The 20,375-nt window shown below is 43.2% G+C and overlaps 1 protein-coding gene across 1 annotated transcript in view; it reads left to right on the plus strand.

Moving 5' to 3' along the window:
- Window positions 1-11,087: 11,087 nt before the first annotated feature.
- The window catches only part of ABHD17C (abhydrolase domain containing 17C, depalmitoylase), a 30,213-nt gene continuing 20,925 nt past the window's right edge, over window positions 11,088-20,375 (plus strand). The window contains exon 1 of the mRNA XM_074880497.1: window positions 11,088-12,168. Coding sequence (XP_074736598.1) covers window positions 11,636-12,168 — 533 coding nt within the window. The 5' untranslated portion in view covers window positions 11,088-11,635. The remainder of the gene's footprint in view (window positions 12,169-20,375) is intronic.

Genomic DNA, 20,375 nt, shown 5'->3' on the forward strand with positions numbered 1-20,375 from the left:
ACAAATTTATATGCAGTTAATATGTGAAAGCCAAGGCAAGCAAACATATGCTTTGGGTTTTATCTTCTGCACAAGCCTCTAATCTTTCCTCAGGAAATTACCATGTAGTTTATCAGTACCTTGGTGTTAATTTTTAAAACCTCAAGACTTCAACCAAAAGGAACTGGCCATTTACTGTTTTTCTTTCTTATAAATGTAGCTATTGTTACCTCATTAACTATTTAGCATCCTGGCAGGTTATCGAAATGAGCTTAGCTTGGCAGAACCTCAAGGTTTTAACCCCTGACAGAAAATGTCATTGCTCTCCGTATCTGATAAATTTTGGTTAGCGGAGATTTAAAAGCAGCAATAACAGACCCTTAATAAGATATGTTTGGCAAGAAGATACAAAGTAACTTAAGCTGGTTTACATCTGTTTCCTTTTTCATTCATTTTGCCTTATCTAACTGCATACTTAACATTAATCTGCTATCACAGTGACTTGGATTATTTTGTTTCTGGGTTTAGTCTCCACATCACTGTCACTGAATTTCATTACTGCTACTTCACCAGTAAATAATGAGTGTCTTTTTACCTATATACCCAGACTCCTGCAGTCAAAATGATTAGCAGCACATCTCTTTAAACAACCCTGTCAGACAAAGGTTTGAAGAATGACTAGGCTAGCTCAGCTCAGTTCTGTATTGCCAGAGAGCTCATATGTGTAGAATCTGATAATTATATATAAAACAGTATGAGATTTTGGAAGATTGGGGGCAAATCTGTGGAAGGCTCTATACACTTCAGAAAAAAACCTATCTTTTGAATAAGCACATTTCCCCTGAAGTACCTCATATATAACAGCGGATGTTGCACAGCAGGTTCAGCAAAAAAGGGGGAAAATAGTTATTTTTTTCACAGGATGGTAAATGTTTCATCTGTTTAGAGAAATATGAGAGTTTGCTTCTGCCAGCCATTTTTCAATGTCCAGGTGTAGAGGGCTGACTTGTGGGGTATGGGTTGGGGTAGGGCTGCTGTTTTGCGACGGAGCAGTGCACTTGCCCACTCACGGTGGCATAAGGGGCTCTCAGAGAGACCCTCTCGGTCATCCTGGCTGGCCAACAGTTTTATCAGTGTGTGTCATCTATAGAGAAGGGGTCTGAAAAATAAGAATATTAAGTGCTTCCTAAAAAAGCAGGGCTGACCTGATCCTGGCCGCTGTACTCAGCGCTTTATTTGTTTGTAACTCTGCAGGTGCCGAATGTGTTGATTGTATTAGAAGTGGATGAATGCAACCCGATAAGGACAACTGTGATGTTCTGCATGTTGGTAGGAATAATCAATTGCAAAGAAATGGGGTGAAGAGCCAAGAGAGCGAGCAGCAGTTGACTGAAAAGGTATGGGGTTTAGAGTGGACTGCAGGCTCAATGGGAGCCAGCAGTGTCATGCAGCTCTTAATGAAAAAAAAAGATGGAAAAAAGGCAAACATCATACTGGGATAGATCAGTGAAAGTACAGTCTATAAGCTGTGAGATCATCCTACTATTCTACTCAGCATGAGTAAGGCCACAGCTGGGGTACCATATCCAGCCTGGGGACATGCACTTGAGGACAGCTGTGAGTCAGCTTGAGAGAGATGAAGAAAAGGAATGACTTGGAAACAGAAGTTATAAAGAAAAGTTGAAGGAACTGCATTAATCTGAAGAAATGACTGAGTAGAGGTAATGATAAACATGGAAATAGCTGCTGTGAAGAGACTATTCTTTATGTCGACTGTAGGAAAGGTAGTTGTGGGCTTAAATCATAGAAATACATGGCTTGAAAATTAAGGAAAAAAATTGCCAATGGGAAGAATGGAGACACGATGGAATAGGCTGCCTGAGGTTGCCTCACTAGAAGTGTTTAAGAACAGGTTAAAACATGTTAGTTAGGCATGGCATGGGTTTGCCTCCAAGCAGGGCTCTGAGCCCTCTGAGAAGGTTACTCAGTTCTACTTGTTACACTTTTGTGCTTGGATGTAATTGTATTGCTTTTTTAGACATTAGGGACCAAATATAGAAGACTTTTCTAGGAAACTTCCCTTAGACTACGAATATCAGGGTTTGATCTTTTGGAAACCACAATGACTAAAAGACAATGTGTGGGAATTCAGTTTGCCAGTCAAATGATTCTGAGTGTGGGGGACTCTCTCAGCTCGGTGTCCTCTCTTCTTGTCTTTGTTCCTCAGAATTTCGCCTTGAGCTAAAAAGGTGCAATATTTGGTTTTAAGTAATGGCAACAGTTGGAGGGAGTTGGTGAGGAACAAAGCCAGAATGTGTCTTTTCTGCTGCCTCCTATCACTCTTCTCACAGAGAGGAGCATCCCTGCTCATCTGCTTCTACCCTAAATGGTTGCTTCTTCCATTGGTCCCACATGCCCAATCCAGTCAGTCAGTGCTACACACAGAGTATACTCGGATTTACTGCAGTAGTTTTGGTAGCTTCACCTCTTCCCTCCAGATTCATTTTGCCAGGGTATCTGTTTACTCAAAGTTTTCCCCCATTTGCTGCCAGAATGCCAGGGTGGAGAATTCAAGATGAGTGTCACAAAAACAAAGAGCAGGCTTGGGGCAGGCAGCAGTTCTTGATGTCTTGCTGTTGTTGCCATAGGAGGCAAAAAGAGTGTCACCGGGATCTAGTGACAGGTAGAGTAACCCCCAGCAGCACCACCGGAGAAGAGGGAACATGTTCCACAGTTCAGTTCCCTGCTTCCTTATGCACTGATAAAAGCATGTTACCAGAACAACAGGTTTTATCCTGGCTTTCTAGGGAGAATAGGGGAGATAACAGCTTAAAGAGAAGGAAGGGAGGAGTAGGTAATGCTTGAGAGTTGGGCTATCTGGTTTCCAGCCTCAAACTCATGCTCCAGGTGAAAACATGTCCCAGACTAATGGCATTTTTTGGTTTCTGTGAATTGAGAAAACCGAGCTTGAGTGACATGGGGAAGAAAATACTGACAAACCTCCCATAAGAAATAAAAAACACCCCTGGCCCTTCTGTGCTTGTGCTTTCTGAAAAATAAATTCAAACTGATGATAATAGGTTTATTCCAGCTGAAGAACATGGTTCAGTGTTTAGATGTGAAGACTGTATTCATTTGACAAGCAGTTGGAAGGGTACACATGCTCCAATAAAGCACTGCTGATTTCTGAGAGACAGTAGTACACCTAAGCCTAAATGTACTTTTCTGTTTTAATTATATGACCAGTACTCATGAATGGGAGCCTGAGGTTTTATCTCCACTGACCTTGAAAGTTCCCTGGAGGTTTATGATGAAATTAAGTGTGGGAAACTTAACCCTATCCTGGTTAAACCAGGACATTAAGCATATGTTTTCTGGTGATTTCTGGAAAATGAGGAAACCACTTGTTCTAGTTTTGACTTTTTCAGGAAACAGTGTGATACACCATATTATTTCAGGAAAATCTGGAAGTTCTCCGCTTAGTTCCTGTGACATACATGGGATTTGGCAGTTGTACACAGATACTCAGATCGGGATTTCATACACGACAGCCTCTCCCCTGAACATATGCACGAGTGTAAACCCCATGAACGGTAATTCTAGATCTTGCTAATAAATCAAATCATCTTAATAGAGGAATAATTGTAATGAATGAAATGTATGTCTACACCTCGGTCCCGTTAATGACTCTGTAGTAGTGTTGATATACACAAACTAGCTTTTAATTGATAGCTTGATTATTGGTCTAGCCACAGCGACACAGAGCTCTGGCTTTGTCCAGATTTTGTTTGGTAGCAATACCTCAGTGCTTACTCCAGTTTCAGACCTGAACGAAGGCAGCAGTTATAGCCTACACGTAGAGGTCCTAAAGACTTTGCAGTGAGCTTATTACACCCATGCTGAATGCATGGATGGGAGTGGAGTGTGAATCACCTGCTCTCTGAAGGTCACCACAGCTGCTGGGAGCCCAGCTGGAAGCCAGGGCTCCTAGTGAGCATCCTGGATGCATCAGCAAAATAAAAAATCTCACCAAAGGATAGGATGGGAAAATGGTGGACAAGGACATGCATGCAAAGCATGCAATATGTGAATGTGCTGAGAGAGAACTAATTTGCCTTTCACCCCCAATATTAGGTGACTGCAAGATAAATAAAGTGGTTTTGATGTGGTTTTCTACAATTAGTATTCCTTTCTTTCTTTCTTTCTTTTTTCCCCTGGGGGTTTTGTATTGTTTTTTTCTTTTTTTGTCTCTCATGCACTGTCTTCATATCCACATCTTACTATTTTTCACACTTCTTTTCCCTTAGGCTTTCACAATGTTTCATCCCAGTTCTTCCCAATACAGCTATGCAGATTTACAACCCCTTTCATTTCCCATGACACTGCTTACATTTACAGGGCAAAAATCAGCCTTTTCTTGCCAGGTTATGCAGCCATCCTCCCTGCCACTCCTGAATGACTCTAGACTGCTATTCCCTTGAGGACTAAACTAGATTGGGATTTATTAAACTCTTAGCCCCCTGTTTGAATGATATATGGCCTCAGGCAGTAGGCACTAAGGTGAATGCACAAGGCTTCTTTGTAAAGGCACAGTAAACCATGCTACAGAGTGCACTGCCCCAGGCGTTCCTAAACTATCTTGTCCTGTGTCAGCAAGATGCCTTAAGAACTCTATAGACTTTTCATTGCTCCATTCTCCCTCTGCTCCCACCCTGTGCATTTCAATACAGCAAGGAAAGGATTTCATCCTTAATTGAAATTCCTTTCATCAGCCCAGATATAGCCTGAACAAAGATACTGACATGAAAAAGCAGTCAAGAACATATCTTTAAAATGTCAGTTTGCCAGTGACAGGCATAAAATGCAGTCACTGCAAATCAAGACTCTAAACCCTCACTGTATATCACATAGCTGCCACTTCCCCCCACTATCCCTCCCATAAGTATTGATGCTTGTACATCTTTATTTTCCTTTCCACATTCTTCTCATACTCTATTCACAGCAAATCTGAGGATAGCTGGGTCTTGATTAAACTCCTGCAAACCTTAGAGAAAGCTCTTTTAAACCCTGAATAGTGTCATTTATCTTAGACTCATACTTCTGAAGAAATCATTCAAGCTGTGGGTTTTCTTTACTATTTTTCCTTTTTTTAATTCATTCTGGTAAAGTAATTGATGCATTTTTGTCCATATAGACCTGCAAGTTTAATGCTACATGGGTTTATGTGGCAGGAAATTGCTATGATCTTGCTCAGCTGCAGAAAGAGGAATAAGAAATTAAAGTTCTTTCCACTGGCACAATGTAGGGAAGGATACACCCAACAGAAAAACGTAAGTATGGGCCATCTACTGGAGGCTATATTTAGCTTGCTTACCCTGGGTGACTAATTTAGGTGTTGCATCTTAACATCTTGACTATACAGGGACCAGGGTCTGGCACTCTGGCAGCTTGTGTGATTGGAAACATCCACCACCTTCTCAACCTTCAAGGTCACGCTAAGCATGAGGCCCAGCTTAAGCTAGCTGCAAAGGAGGCTGCTGTGTCAGACTGCCAAGGGTAGATGAAGAGCCATGGCCCCAGTGCCTGCTTTGTTTATGGCAGCATCTTGGGAAGGAACACAGTGCGCTGCTGCCAACAGGGAGGCTGGTCCCTGTGGAGTGGAGGACCTGTTGTGTCCCAGGAATAGCAGTTACTGCCCTGACTCTCCCTTCCTCCTGGCAGCAGAAGGAGCGGCAAGGCCAGCCCTCAGGGGCTCCGTGTCTGGCTCTCCTTCTTTGCTCCATCCCTTCCCTCTACTCTCTGCTTCCTCTGCAGCAGTGGTTTAGCGTTAGCCTGGCACCGGTTTGCTGGGGACAGCAATTGTAAATTTTAGGTACCTAAATCTGAGAAACCTGAAACTGGCTCTATGTTTCTAGAGAGCTGTTCACTTTAAAAAACTTAAAGTTATTAACACCTTTTTATTACTCCTTATTAGTGCTTAGAGTTTTAGCTGTGAACTTAAGAGGAAACAGATCAAAAGCTAAAATCTAATTATACAACTAAAGACAGGCAAATGGAAGAACACATGAAAACAATGAGACACAGCTGGTCAAAGAGCATAATGTAGGTATCACACTCAAATCCAGATTCCCTGCCAGCTTTGACTGCATCACAGGATCATTCTTGAAGTCTCTCTAATACATGCCCATCATATGATCCTTCTTTTTTTTTATTAACTCCACTGTCTCATGCTGTGCCGGCAGCACATCCCATACAGCATTCTTGACTTCATTGACAAGGTTTTCACAGTGTGTCTTCATGCAACCTTTCATCTTCTTCTCACTAGCACTAGAGCGATATGTCTCCAGTAAGTTCTTGATGACACCATCTGTTGTCCATCCATTGTCTTTTTCAGACACACCACTTCCCACTACATCTGCCGCTTCTGTGTTTGGGCTGATGAGAACACAGCCAAGCGTGCTGATTAATAGTACTTCATTATTTCCTCTGCGCCTCAGTTTGGTAGACTCCAGTGTGATCTCTTGCCTTGTGCTTCAGGTGAGGGATACATTGCCTTCCAGCATTGCTAATGCTTTAACATATTCTACAAGAGGCCTGGGATACACAGATACTAACTTACACAAGCAGTAAGAAGTAATACTTACACTCTTCATGCACTGTTTGTCCAGGAAATAAGCAAAAATGCATTGAGGAACTTCCTAGTCTGAATTTGGCATTTGTAACTAGTCCTGCAATCAGACGATGATTGCACATGTGCAGGTATTAGATGTGGACTGTTTATCCAGCTGTAACAGTCACACAGTTGGCAAGCAGCACCAGGAAATCAGGCATGGTTAATGTTCAAGACACATAATCTTCACAGTGCTGCTGCCAGGTGCCTTCTTTGGCTTCAAGCTCACTGTCTTCTCACCTATTCTTTTGTCTATCTAGTGTTCAGGAAAAGGAAGTGGAGTGCCACATGCTCTACCCTTGTAACAGTCAGAGTGAGCCTACAGGACACGGTGAAAATAATCAGGACATAACCGACCATTGTGTGCTCTATTTGTTATATTTACCTTTTTGGTAGCTATTTGAAGATTTTCCCTGCTCACCTGAGGCATCTTTCTGGGTCCATCAACAGTTAATTAAAGGCTGAGAGTAAAAGTCTCACAGATAACATGTTTTCCTGTGGGTTACTTCCCATCTCTTAGTGGGCTTGACAATTTGTTTATTATTAAATGCTTGCACATTCTACCCTTGCAGGCCATATATTAACATTTAGTGAAGAAGCAGGGTACTTCACTGAATCTTAGTGTCATGTTCGTTACAAGGCACAGCAGTAGGGCTATCTTTATTTACAGATCATTAAAAAGATGAATTCTGCAGTAACAGAACAAGCAGAAATACTTGTTTTTCTTGAGCATTTTTCACAGTATTTGGTCAAATGAAAACTATGCAGATGCCTGCTGGCTGCAAAATGAAAAGGAGAAGAAAGAGCAGAGGGAAGTTGGTGGAAAAGAGATTTGAGACAAGAGGGACCACTGGACTGAAGCAGTAGTATCAAGGGGGACAGGGGAAAGATCTAAAACAGCCATTCTTCAAGAAGCAATTTCAGATGTTGACCATGAGAAATACTGGCACACTCCCTATCCATTGTCCTTCTGTGCCCACCGTAGCTGAGCACCTGGACATAATGATGTCAGAAGATTTGCACATCCTGGAAACATCCTCATCCCAGGGAAAGTGAGAGATCTTTAGCAAAAGAGGTGAATGAAGGAAGGAGGGAGCAAGCTATGGGGAACCAAAGCTATCTATGGTGGCAGAAGTAGCAGCATGGTTGTTTGGTGGGCTACTGTAATTAGGATAGCTCTGAGATTTGCCTAAAATGTTAGGAGAACAAACCAAGCTCTGGGCAGTGCCCGGGCCAGGGTGTGTTTGAGAGGCATGAAGTTGTGTGTTCCCAACTTTCCACAGCCACCCCTTCAGCCCAGCAAGCTGCAACACAATCCCCCAGGACCACCGTGGATCCTGGAAGGTTAGAGACGTGGCTGCCACTGAAGCAGCACACAAATGGATGGACAAAAATTCTCTTAATTTTCACTGTTTTGAGCACTTGTGCATTACAGGTCTCTTTTGACAACTTGGGATACAGGATACATACTGATGAGTGCTAGTTTTAAGTCCTGATCGCTTTACTTTCTTGAACTACAACCTGACAGACACTGTGTTTTCAGCTTGTCATGATGGCAGCAGTATTCAGGAACTCCTTTTTCTTACTTCTCCATCCTTATCATCTGGCATGACTTCCGTCACCCCCTCTTGCTCTTTTCTTCATTTTGTTCTCCAAGACTGGCAAATGTTATCTTTCTTGAGGCACCCACTGTGCAGGAACTATTTTATTGTATGACAGGTGGACTGGATTAATGTAAACTACACAGAGTGTATGATGAGAACAATGAAGAAACTCTAATAATAAGGTTTGCACAGCCCAGTTCACTCAAGGAGCAAATTTCATGACACTTCCCTTTGGATTCACAGAGGACACTTTAATCTCACTACTATAAACATGACCTAACGAAGGACTAGGGTGGAGCATGGGAAATATTGTCCTTTTAATTGTCTATTCTTTGGAGTAACAATCTAGTTATGATATAGCAGCCTCAGCTGTCTGGCTCCAGGCGAGTCATACAGCCTTTGAGAGGGTTCTGAGAAATGTTTCAGTTGGTGCTACAAGCCCAAATTCCAGCTCTTATCTTGGTTTCAGCGTGTGTGCAGCGAGAGGAACGCGTAGCGGCAGCACTAGACAGGCTTTTCTCAGATCTCGTCAGCCAAATCACTTCTCAGGGTATATCCAGGGTTTTCTCAGGGTTGTATCAGTCTTCCCACAGAATATCAATAGTGGTCCTTGTAACAGCGTAGGTGGAGCTTGAGGCCATTTGTGATCCCCAAGGAATTTCACAGGGTTCCTCATTTATCTATTCTGTATTTTCTTTATCCAGATTTGTCTGTCACGTGCTATGGAGCAGGAGTCCCTTTCGTCATTTGATCAGACGTCCGAACAGCCCGTACGCGGGGCACGTTGGCCGTGTCTGCCACCTGAGTGCTGCTGTGTCTAGCAGGTGGGACATGCTTCATTCCCCTACCTGATGTCTGGGCCCTGTCACCCTCCCAGCAGGCCAAGCCTGGGACACGTGTAATAAACTGGGCATTCTCTGTCCTCTGGAGGAAACAGTCTGTCCATGCCAGAGGCCACACTTTCAAGCTGGCTGGATATACACAGCGTTCATTTTCTCCCTTAACAGTCAGCATAGACATAATTATTGCTGGCTGAATTTCGGATTTCTAAAATTCCCATTGTTAGCAAAACTAAAGATTGATGCGGATGGGGGCTGGTCTTACTTTTGACATTCCAAAGACAAAGGAATCTCACACATGACCGACTCTTTTGTATTCAGGTTTTCAACTAACTTACTTAGATTTGGTGAGTGTTAGCACTGAAAGAGAAGTTCGTCTCAGGCTTGTCACTATTGAAATTACCTCAGCTCAATGTTCTTCTTGTTTTTGAAACTTTGTTCCTCGTAGGTAGCAAGTCGGGTAATGGATGTACATTAGGAGAGCACCATAAAGGGGTGAACGTGCATTCCATGCCTGAAGTCAGGGCACTGGTTGGATGTACATGAATTACAGGGTAAGTACTTCTGCACAGGTGTAATTTTCCTTGTATTTTCACTTGGACTATGTTACAGGTTGTGGGTTTTTTTTTCCAGCAAGCACACAGTGCTGGTTAATTAATTTAAGGGTATAGTTATAACCTGTGTTGGTAACAGAATGTTACACATAAATACGTTTTGCCCACAATGTTTTGCATTCTGCTCTCTGGGTTGGCGAACATATTAGACACAGTACAATCACTGATTCATGGGTTCTGCCATACGCCCTAAATGATTTGCTAATTTGTTCAATGAATTATTTGGGATATGGGTTATTAGTCTGATTTTTGAAGGAAATGAGGCTTCTGCAATTGCACAATTTTCTTCAAGTTTTCTGTGGTATCTCTTGAAACTGCTGACTGATTTTAGCCAAAGCTAACAGATACAGAGGTCTCCATAGCCTTCAAGTCTGGGATGCACAGGACCCTTGACACGAGGAGAGCAGAGCTCTGGAGGCCTCCAGCTGAGGAGCAGCTCTTTTTGTATTTCTGCACGACTACACCTGCAATTCTCCAGGAGCGAGACTCAAGGCCACGGGGTAGCCCTCGTCCCACCCGGCCGGGGAGCACCCTGCCAGCCTTGTGTGACCAGGAGACCGCCCCAGGCCGGCGCCCAGGGCCCACCATGCCACGCCGTGAGGGATGAACGCGGCCTTAGCAGCGAACAGCCCTTTCCTCAGGGTGACCCGAGCGCACCGGAGCTGGAAGGCTCGGGAGCCGCGCCAGAGGCTCCCGAAGGCTGCGGGAGGTCAGAGGGGCGGTCCCGGCGGCGCAGGCCTCCAGGCCGCTGAGCCCCCGGCGGCGCGAAATGGCCCCCGGCGCCCCGCCTGCCCCTCGGCCGCGCATGCGCCAGCGGTGGGCGGCTGGGGAGGGGGCGGGGCAGGGGGCGCGAGCGCTCCCGCCGCACGTGACCGCGGCCGCGGCGAGGGGCTCCCTTAAAGGGGCAGGCGGCGGCTGCTGGCGCGGGCGGTCGCGCCCCGGCTCGGCCCACGGGCTCCCGCGCCCCGCCCCGCCCCGCGCACCTGCTGGCGGCGCCAGGCCTAGGGGGCGGCCGCGAGCCGCGGCGGGCGCTGTGGGCAGTGCCGGGCTCCCGCCTCGTCCCCGCCGGCACCTGCGGCGGGCGGCCCCGCTCCGCGCCCGTAACCCGGAAGCGGTGCGGCTGCGAGGCGGGGGGGAGAGCGCCGGGACATGGCCGCTGCCTGCTCCTGCCTGCGCGCCGCAGCCGGCATGGCCCTGCCCGCGGCCGCGCGCGGCTGAGCCTCGACCTTGCCTTCCCCTTCCCCTGCTCGACGGACCCTTCCTCCTCCTCCTCTTCCTCCTCCTCTTCCCGCCGCCGCTCGGACGCCGCCTGGGCCGGGCCGGGGGCGGTAGCGCTGAGGGGGGCCCCGTGCTGCCTGGCGGGGGCCGTGGGGCTGGGCGTCCCCGGGGTCGGGGCCGGTTGCGGGGTGGAGTCGGGCAGGCGCGGGGGGCCGGCGGAGCGGCGCGGTGCGGGGGGCAGGGCCCTTGCCTGGCGTGGCTGCATGTTCCCTGCGGGGGGCCGGCTCCGGCGCGGGGGGCGTCTGCTTTTCGTTGGTGAGCGCCGTACCGAGCCGTAGGATCTGGGAATTCATTTTATAAATGTACCCATGTACGTGTGATTTGTTCTCTTTGAAGGGGTCTGAGGTGGTGTTTTAGAGTTGCATATACTGCAGCATTAGTTGGGGGATCTTTAAGGGCTGGTCGTACTTCATTTGTATTTTGTGGGGTTGGTTTTGGTTTGGTTTTTTTTTTAATAAGCACGTTTTCAGGCTTTGGAGAGCTGCATTATTTTTGCTGAACTGTAGTTCCTCCAAGGTTGTCGTTGTTTGCGTTTTGGGGTGGCAGCTGGTAGCCTTGCAGGACGGTGCACAGGTTGCGTTGGAGGAGGGCTCTGGGTTGGTTGGGTTTGACTTCTTTCCAGTTGAGGTTAGTTTTTCTCCGGTGTCTCTGATGCCAGAACAAGGCCCCAGAATGAACGGTTTCTCTCTGGGCGAGCTCTGCTGGCTGTTCTGCTGCCCGCCTTGCCCCAGCCGCATCGCTGCCAAGCTGGCCTTCCTGCCCCCGGAGCCCACCTACACCGTGCTGCAGCCTGAGCAGCAGCAGGAGGCCGGGGCGGCAGCCGGGGCAGGGACCCCGACAGGATCAGGCACCTGCAGCCTGCACTTGAGCGAACGGGCAGACTGGCAGTATTCGCAGCGGGAACTGGATGCCGTGGAAGTGTTCTTCTCCCGCACGGCTCGAGATAACAGGCTGGGCTGCATGTTCGTACGTTGTGCCCCCACTGGCCGGTACACGCTGCTCTTCTCGCATGGTAATGCTGTGGACCTGGGCCAGATGTGCAGCTTCTACATTGGCCTTGGCTCCCGCATCAACTGCAACGTCTTCTCTTATGACTACTCTGGCTACGGGGTGAGCACCGGCAAGCCCTCTGAGAAAAACCTGTACGCAGACATTGATGCAGCCTGGCAGGCCCTCAGGACAAGGTAAATGGATATTGGGGACAAGGTGTTTCTGTATCTCCATTTAATCCTAGTAAATCCAGTGTCTGCACAGTTAACCTGCTGAGAGGTGGAGGGGAAGGGTTTGTAGATGGTTTGAGTTACTTCCATGGCCTCACCAGATGTTCCGTCAACAGGTACGGTGCAATTTGCTGGATGGCTTCATTTGTTAAAAGTATGTGCAAACCTTCATCCTTGGACTTTTTTCTAGATTTAGGGGTCTATTCAGCTGTATTACATGTTAGTCATTGCTTCGGCATTGAAAATCACCATCTTGAGCAGGAAATAGCGCACTGGTTGCAGTTTGAGCTTGCAGGGTGCAAAGAACCTTTTGTTAAAGACTTGCCCACCACTGTCTACACTTGGAGGTAACACCGGTGAGCCAAAGCTTTGACTGAATTTGGCAGTAGCCTAGGTGAGTGCTTACCAAGAAACTGCTGGTGTTCTGGGATGCATCTGGGGTTTCACACGAGCTCGTGCGACAGAGACGTCTTTCTCTTTTGGCAACCAAACAACTGTTATCGTATTGGGTAGGGTAGTGGGGTGGAAGGAAAAAGTGTTGACAGGTGGAAGTAGAGCTGGGGATTCTGCCAGGAGGAGATGCCGAAGTGCGTGGCATCCAAAGGGATGGAGTGGCAATGAGAAGGCTCTGGCAAGGTGTCATGGCCAGTAGGAACATGGAGCCCTTGGCTTCTAGGAAATCCTGAGCAGAGCTGCTGCCTCTGACTCCTTGCTATAACTGTTTGCCATCCCTGGGCCTCTGTTGTTTCTTCTGTCCACAGAAACCATGAGCTCCTTTTGCTGTTGTGTAAGTGGTTCTTAAAGTAAGACCTCGCAGAACATATCCTGGAAGAGAGAGCTTTAACAAGCTTAAATTGCTGCAGTAGGGCAAGAGGAAAAAAACGATGTATGTTTTCTATTCTTGGCTCTGGGGTTGTGTAGATGAACTTGGCTTATGTGAAATGAGTATTTAATGTCTATCTTAAGGATATGTGCCAGCTTCAGAAATAGTGACAAGAGTTGTTACTAATTTAGATAATTGGCTTTTCAAGGATCCAGGGATTGGTCAGCTGTGGAGTCCAAATGGCTTTTGACATTGGTCTGCCCAAGTCAAGTTAAGAGCATGGGGGAGAAAGGTGTAGGAGGAAGTTACCCTTTCGTAGCTTGTATTCTGTCTGTTTGGTGAACAAACCAGATTCTGGGGTTTTTTTCCAGAGCTCCAAAAAAAAAAATTTCCTTGAATAAGAACAAAATGTTTTTATGTAAAGAAATAATTTTGATATGCTGTATGCAGAATAAATTATTAAATGCCACTGTTATGCATATGGATGATGTAAATAAGGTTTTAAGGGAGGAGAAGTGCGATGTCTAAGCCAAGCCTAGTTAACGTTTGTCCTTCAGTTTCTGTGTTTTCTCTCTGTTTCACTTATGTTTAGTTGATATTTTTTCGTGAAGGTCTTCTAGAGCTCTGAATAAGTGCTTTCACATCCACTTGGAAGTGCTCCTGTCTTGACAGGCATTTAGTATGTGTTTAAGATCCACGTAGATCCAGAAACAAGAGGTTCCTTCACTTAAGTCTTTTGAGAAGCCTGACCCAGTAGGCGATGCCAAAACGTGCCCAGCTTGCTCTGAGAGGGTTGAACTCTTTCTGTTAACACGTGGCTGGAGGAAGTTTATAGTTTTATATTGGAGTCCTTTCTGTAGTTTATACAAGATCTGGGTTCTGCTTTTCTCTGTAAATTCAGAGGTTGAAATGTGCCAGCTCTTACATGGTTAAGTCCCGCATCTTACTACCTTGAGAGTACTGTTAGAGTAGTTGTGTTATCATTGGTTAAATGTAGGAAATGCTACAATATTTTAGGTGCCCAGTAAAGAAATCGGTTGCTGAAAAATGTAAGCTTAAAAAAAAAATTGATTCTGTCTATTAACAGATGACTGGCTTCGTAACAGGTATGAGCTGAAACAATAGGTTTTCTGTTGATGAATTCTCTAAGCAGTAGTGTGAACTTTAAGGGACTGATCATTTCTTGGACTTATTAAAAAGGGCTAAGTGGCTCACAATTAAGTGAAATACTCTGCTGTAAAAATACAAGTCTGCCTGTTGAAGTAAAATGTCATATTATACCATTTTTGCTGCAGCAGTTCATTGGTAGCTTCCAAGAGTTTGTGTATGCTTTCATTCTTAATGCAAATTCCTAACATTTGGCCTGTAGTCATGTGGAAGTGAACTGTAATGCAAAGTTAAAAGTGAAGTCTTAAAATAGGAGAGGTTCACTATGCCATCAAAAGCATTTAGTCATCTGTGCTAAGTTCTGTGGGAAGCTGTTGCTCTTCTGAATCCACCAGACGTTCCACCTGGCAGCAGAAAGGAATCATTAAAATGTTGGAAATCTGAAATTCCTCTTTTTTTTTTTAATTGTGCCTGTGAAGTACCACTGATACTTAACAAATATTAATTTAGCAGTGTATTTTGAAAGTTGCCCTGAGTAAGGTGGGAATTAACCTTACACTAGGACAAAACAGATTGCTGCCAAATTATAGAAACGATGGTGAGCTGACTGTGGTTGCAAACATGGCTGCAAATTTTGACTGTCTTTTATCAAGTTACTGAAATGAGGATCTTGCTATCACATACACATTTAGGTATCAGACCTTACATGACAAATGACTATAAAACCATCTTGTAAACAGTGGATGAAAAATAAAATCATCAATTTTTTTTGTTTGGTTTCAGTTGCCAGCCTGTGTTTGGAGAATCAGTGTCAACTATTCTCCATTCTTTTAGTCTTTGTGGAGAGTAACTTATTTTCCTTAATTCTAATTAAATGAGTATCTCTCCTCATGAATAGAGTATGCTCTTAAATGATAATTTTACCAATTATTACGTTTGAATGCTACCTGTCTTTCAGCCCAGGTAAAGATACTGACATACAATTATATTTCCTTGAAATGAGTTTTTATAGATGTTCCTTCAGAGGTCCAATTGTAGCATTGGTTGCTCTAGTTCCAATATCCAGTATTAATCAGTAATTAATTTGGGCTTTTATATATATTTATTTCCAGTTGATTAACAAATTTCCATCTGATATCTAAATGTCTCTCAAAAAGAATCTTCTGTTTCAGTGCTTCAGATAACATTTTTGTGAGTGTTTTATTTTAGGCAGGTTGGTCTGTTTCTGTTCTGTTTGTTCCAAAACCAGAACCAGATTGAAGAGAAGCTATATTGGACTCTGTCTTCTCTCATGGTCCTTATGGTTTTAAGTTACTTTTTATTCAGATGTGATTGACCCTTACCCTAATATCTGATTGACTTAGTGCAACATCTGCACAGAATGACTTGATTGTCACTCTCCTCCCTTTTCCTGAATTCCACATGGGAAGTTTGAACTTTCTAACACTTTTACGTTAAGACAATGTACAGTACTTAAAAACAGGATACACGCTTAGGGTTTGGGTACACTGCTTAAGCACAAAGTCATGACAACTTTGTTGACTCCGTGTTACTTATATTAAATCAATTTGTATGTTCTCTAAAAATTTGGAGATTTGTGAAATGTTTTACAATCCCAGTCAAGTGAAAGAAGGCACTACTTCCCCACTCTCTTTGCTTCTGTAGTAGAGTTTCAAAGAGGAGAACCTATTAGTCCATCTTTTGGATATTGAAAGAAGATGAAGAAAATGTGGTTAATAAATAGCTTAGAAGAGCTGTTCTTGTTGCATTTAACAAAATACAGCTTGATGTTTTTCCATGGTGCACAATATAAACTAGCATCCTTTCTATTTAAGCTTTTGATAAATGATAGATGTTACTGTAATGTTTAAATCCTTCATTCTCAAAACACGTACATTTGAGTACATTGAGGAGAGCACTGGTTCACTTCCACTTCTCATTATGCTTCTTGGTCAACATGGCATGATGAAAGAAATTGAGTTGTGAAATGGTGTGATAAAATGAGAGGGCTTTTGATCAATCCATAGCAGATAGTTTAGAATATTTAAGTAGTTTTTAAAACTTTTTACCCAAATTCAATGTTTAAAAAAAAAAAAAACCCAACTTTTATTATATGGTAATTTTATTATTTGTGGTGCTGATTATCAGTGTCCTCTTACTGCTGTTTCCTTTGAAGGAGTTGATGGAAAAGTGTAAACAGTTTTCATTTGAGTAAAATTAGGGAACGCATCCAGTTGGATTAGACTAGAGTGATAACTGATCTTCTGAGGCTGTGTTGGTTTAGTTTGTCTCCATTTTGATGTGCTGAAGTGGTTACAGCTTTCTAGGTGAATAATAGCTTCAGGTTTTTTTACCTTGATTTATCAAAATAGTTATTTTCTACTTTAATATTCTTTGCAACAGAATCTTCTTTCACTAGCACTGTGTTTCTGATCTAACCTGAGTTCTTTAGATTGAACACTTAGAGGTGTTGATGAAAAGTTACCAACTTCATTCCTGGCAGGCCAAAGGCAGTGCTCGGCAGTCATGACAAATAGTCCTGGAGTAATAGGGTTCCCCTTGTTCACGGGGCATAACGTCATTGACTTTGATAGGGTATTTCCTACTTCCAGTTTTTTAACAGTGTTGACACAATATCTGCAAAGGATTGTTTAAAGAGACTATTCTCTAAAACTTAACTTATTCTACCTGCCATGGTCAGTACTTCAAGAAAAGCTGCATACAACTTTACTCTGTATCTGCTCTTTACTCTGTATCTATTTTTGAGCAGTCTCCTGTTGTTGTCTATGTAATGGGCAGAGATTAATTCCGATGATGAGCATCCCAGGGACAAATGCCAACAACTGTTTAAAACAGGTGCTCTGATGTTCAAAGTTATTCAAAATGTTTACTGAGCTTTGGTGTTGTATTACATAGTTTAGTCACTGAAGTGAAAGTAGTTTTGTTAAATATTTCCCTATTTCTGTCAGGACTGCAAGATCAAAGCTTGTTGGAAAAAAAATATTTTTTACTTTCAATAATGTTTTGCAACTAGTGTTATTTGGGAAGAAAAATAAACTGTCAAAGAGCCTTTGGCTAATAATACTTGTTGTCCTGAGTGTAGATAGTCCTGAAATTCAGCTTCCTGAACTGGAGATGTTGGTTTACTCTCCACACAAAGGTTGTAGGATCTGGTTCTCGACATCATTATAGCTTTGAACATAAAGGTTTCTAGAGGAATATGTTGTTAAAGCCTACTTGTGAAGTAACTAAAGGTTTCTGTCTGCTTTTAAGAGCTAGATTGTGTGAAGCGTACAAGAAAGGCAAGTGTTTTCCCTTTCTCACTCTGGATGGAGAAGTGTGTCACCTTGTGAGACTGAGCTGATGGTTGTTACACAGTGGCTGTTTGACCTGTGTGTGTTGCTGGTAGCGCTTAGATCAGTTCAGTTGTTCTTAGCAGTGGAGGATGAGCTGGACCATGTAAACATCAGTGATTTTGCTCTGAAGCCAGGGTCAATCTCCAGTGCATCACAACCTCAAAACTAAAAAATCCCTCCAAAATTCAACGTTTGTCCTTTGTTACTCTGCTATTTTGGAGTGTTTCTAAGTGCTGGGCGAAGTTTATGCTGGCTCATTACTTGTGAACGTGAGTAAAAAGAACGAAAGAAAAAACCCAAACAATTAGCAACGCTCTCCAGGACTGTAGATACCTGTGGGTATAAGTGGAGAATATTTCAAGCTATGAAAGTCGGTTATCTGCCAGCAACTGGGTTTGTGGGGAAAACTGTCACTTTTTGAGGAAATGGACATTTGTATTTCCATATTGAATGAAGAATACAGGCTCTTTTTGGTTTTCTGGGTTTTTTTTTGGTCCTGTGATGCTTCCTCAGGTGGAGATCGCCTAGTATAAAGGTAGTGCTAAGCAATTTGCTGTTTGGAGCCTAATTACTGTAGCATACGTCTAAATTTCATATTTCATTTTGATATTATATTTGCCTGGGGGAGAGAGCGATGTGATTATGACAATTTTTACTTTTAAACCCTGCGCCCAAAACACTTTTAAGCAAAATATCAAAAAATCAGTTCCTCGGTTGCATTCTCTATTGGCTTTAAAGACAATAGTCTCAGAATTATGTAGTGCTAATAAATTAAATGAACAGATAATAACCTTTTTTTTTCCCCCTAAAGCCAGTAATAAATTTCATGAATAACTAGCACTCCCTTCTGCCCTTCCTCACAAATATAAATCAATTACAAGGCTACATTGCAAGCAGTTGAAATAAGTCTAAAATAAGCTGCAAATGTGTTGTGGCCTAACACACATACAGGCTTGCTTTTGCCAATTAGCACCTAAAAAGGGCAGAAATCTTTCTCTGTTGATTAGGAGATAATTTCATTTGCCACTGCACTTAAGAAAACTTGAAGGCACTTATGCATGTGCAAAATGAGGGGTTCCTTGTGTTTTCTTGAATCTAGGAAAGGCACATCTTTACAATTTTTGAATACTGGAGGCTCTTAAGTGTCTCTTTATGTTAATTTGAGTCTACATTGTTTATATTGATCTGAAATAGAAATAATTAAGGATTGTTTTTTGACTAAAATCTTGAGTTTGTATGGGCTAAAATACAATAGGTGGACAAACCTCTTCTATCTATAAGAGTCGGTGGACAGTGGAGGATTGAGATTGCCAGAGCCTAGTACAATTGAATAAGCAGTTTCAGTGATCCATTCGCTACTCCTTCATCTTGACTGTCCTGCTTTTCAGTTTTTAGATGAATGACTTACACTGGTCCTGCATGCTCAGCCTGACATCTGATGATGAAGCTGAATTTTATTCCTGCTGTCGAACCTGGTGCTTTGTTGCTGTGGGTTTTCTAATGTGTCAGGTTTTGTGAGCAATGGAAGCGTGTGATTGTAAAACCAGGAAACTCTGTATGAACACAGAGGTATAAAGGAGCTTTTAATAGAAGGCTAAGAATGTAGAATGGGATGAATAGTGCGTAGTGTCAGCTTAAGGACTGAGGAACATCTTTACATTCATTATTCCAAAGGCTAATTTGAGAAAAATGGATTATTGTGGCATGTTGCACGTAAACCTACACTACCTGCAAACGATCAAAGAAAGGTGCAAACTTAGGCCAGTTGTATAAAGACAGTTACACTGGCATTATCTATATCCAAATCTTTATTCTATGTTTTTTAACCACTATGTTAGCTTTACAGAACAAAGCTGCTCCTATTGGCATTAAACATTGTGGTTGGATTTGCTGACCATGAGAACAAATGATACAACGGCACAAGATTATGTTAAACAGTCAGATCTGGCTCAATGCCCACCCACCTCCCACCCTTGGTTTCGTGTCTCCTGATGAGCACATGCAGGTTTTTGGGAAAACCCCTACAATCAGGAAATAAAAAATCTGTAACATCTCAACTTTCAAAAAGGGGAATTCCATGTGAGTTCACAAATGAAAAATGATGTTGATGTGGAAGATGAGGTTTTAAGTTGGTAGACTTGCCTCAAAGTCCAGAGAGAAAAATTTAAATTAGAGTTAATCTAATCTCTTAAGTATTGCCTCTGGTTTTTTTTTGTATTGGAAATTTGTTAGAAAAACTTCATGTATGCTTTTCTGACAGTAATATTATTTATTGGTACAGTTTCTTGAAATTCTTTCTAGGTACACCTTTCAAGATAAAAATGCTTTTTTAAAAAACTGTTAATTTGAAATTAATTGTTGGTTTAGACAGTTTGGGGTATGCTTTTAGGAGGATCTGTGCTACCATGCCTGATCAGAAAATCCTGCTTACATATAGAAATGTTACTTTAAGAACTTAACTCTTGTGAGCCTTGTTTATCTGCCAAGGCATGTTGCTGAAACAAGCTGCATGCATCAGTGTCTGGCAAATAACTCTTCTCAAGGCATGCAGTGTCAGCCAGTAGCTCAAAAGATACTTTTTAAATTTTTTTTTTTTTTACAGGATGCTGCCAAATTTCTTAAGATCCCAGTATGTTAGACCAGTTAAACTTAACTTTGTGACATGGCATGGGCACTTCTTTTTGCGTGCAGCAAATGAATAATTATAGAGTGATGGATAATGGGGTCCAACGAACCTGAAAATTCTGAGACCAACTTCAACATGTTTCTCAGGGAAGCACCCTTTAAATAGTATGGCTTGAAATGCTTCTCTTTTAATAAGGTTGTTTAGAAAGTGTTTTGCTCAGATCATAGGATCTTTCTGGACATTCCTTCTCTCTGCTGAC

This window comes from Strix uralensis, chromosome 11 (assembly GCF_047716275.1).
Source record: "Strix uralensis isolate ZFMK-TIS-50842 chromosome 11, bStrUra1, whole genome shotgun sequence".
In the NCBI taxonomy this organism is placed as follows: domain Eukaryota; kingdom Metazoa; phylum Chordata; class Aves; order Strigiformes; family Strigidae; genus Strix; species Strix uralensis.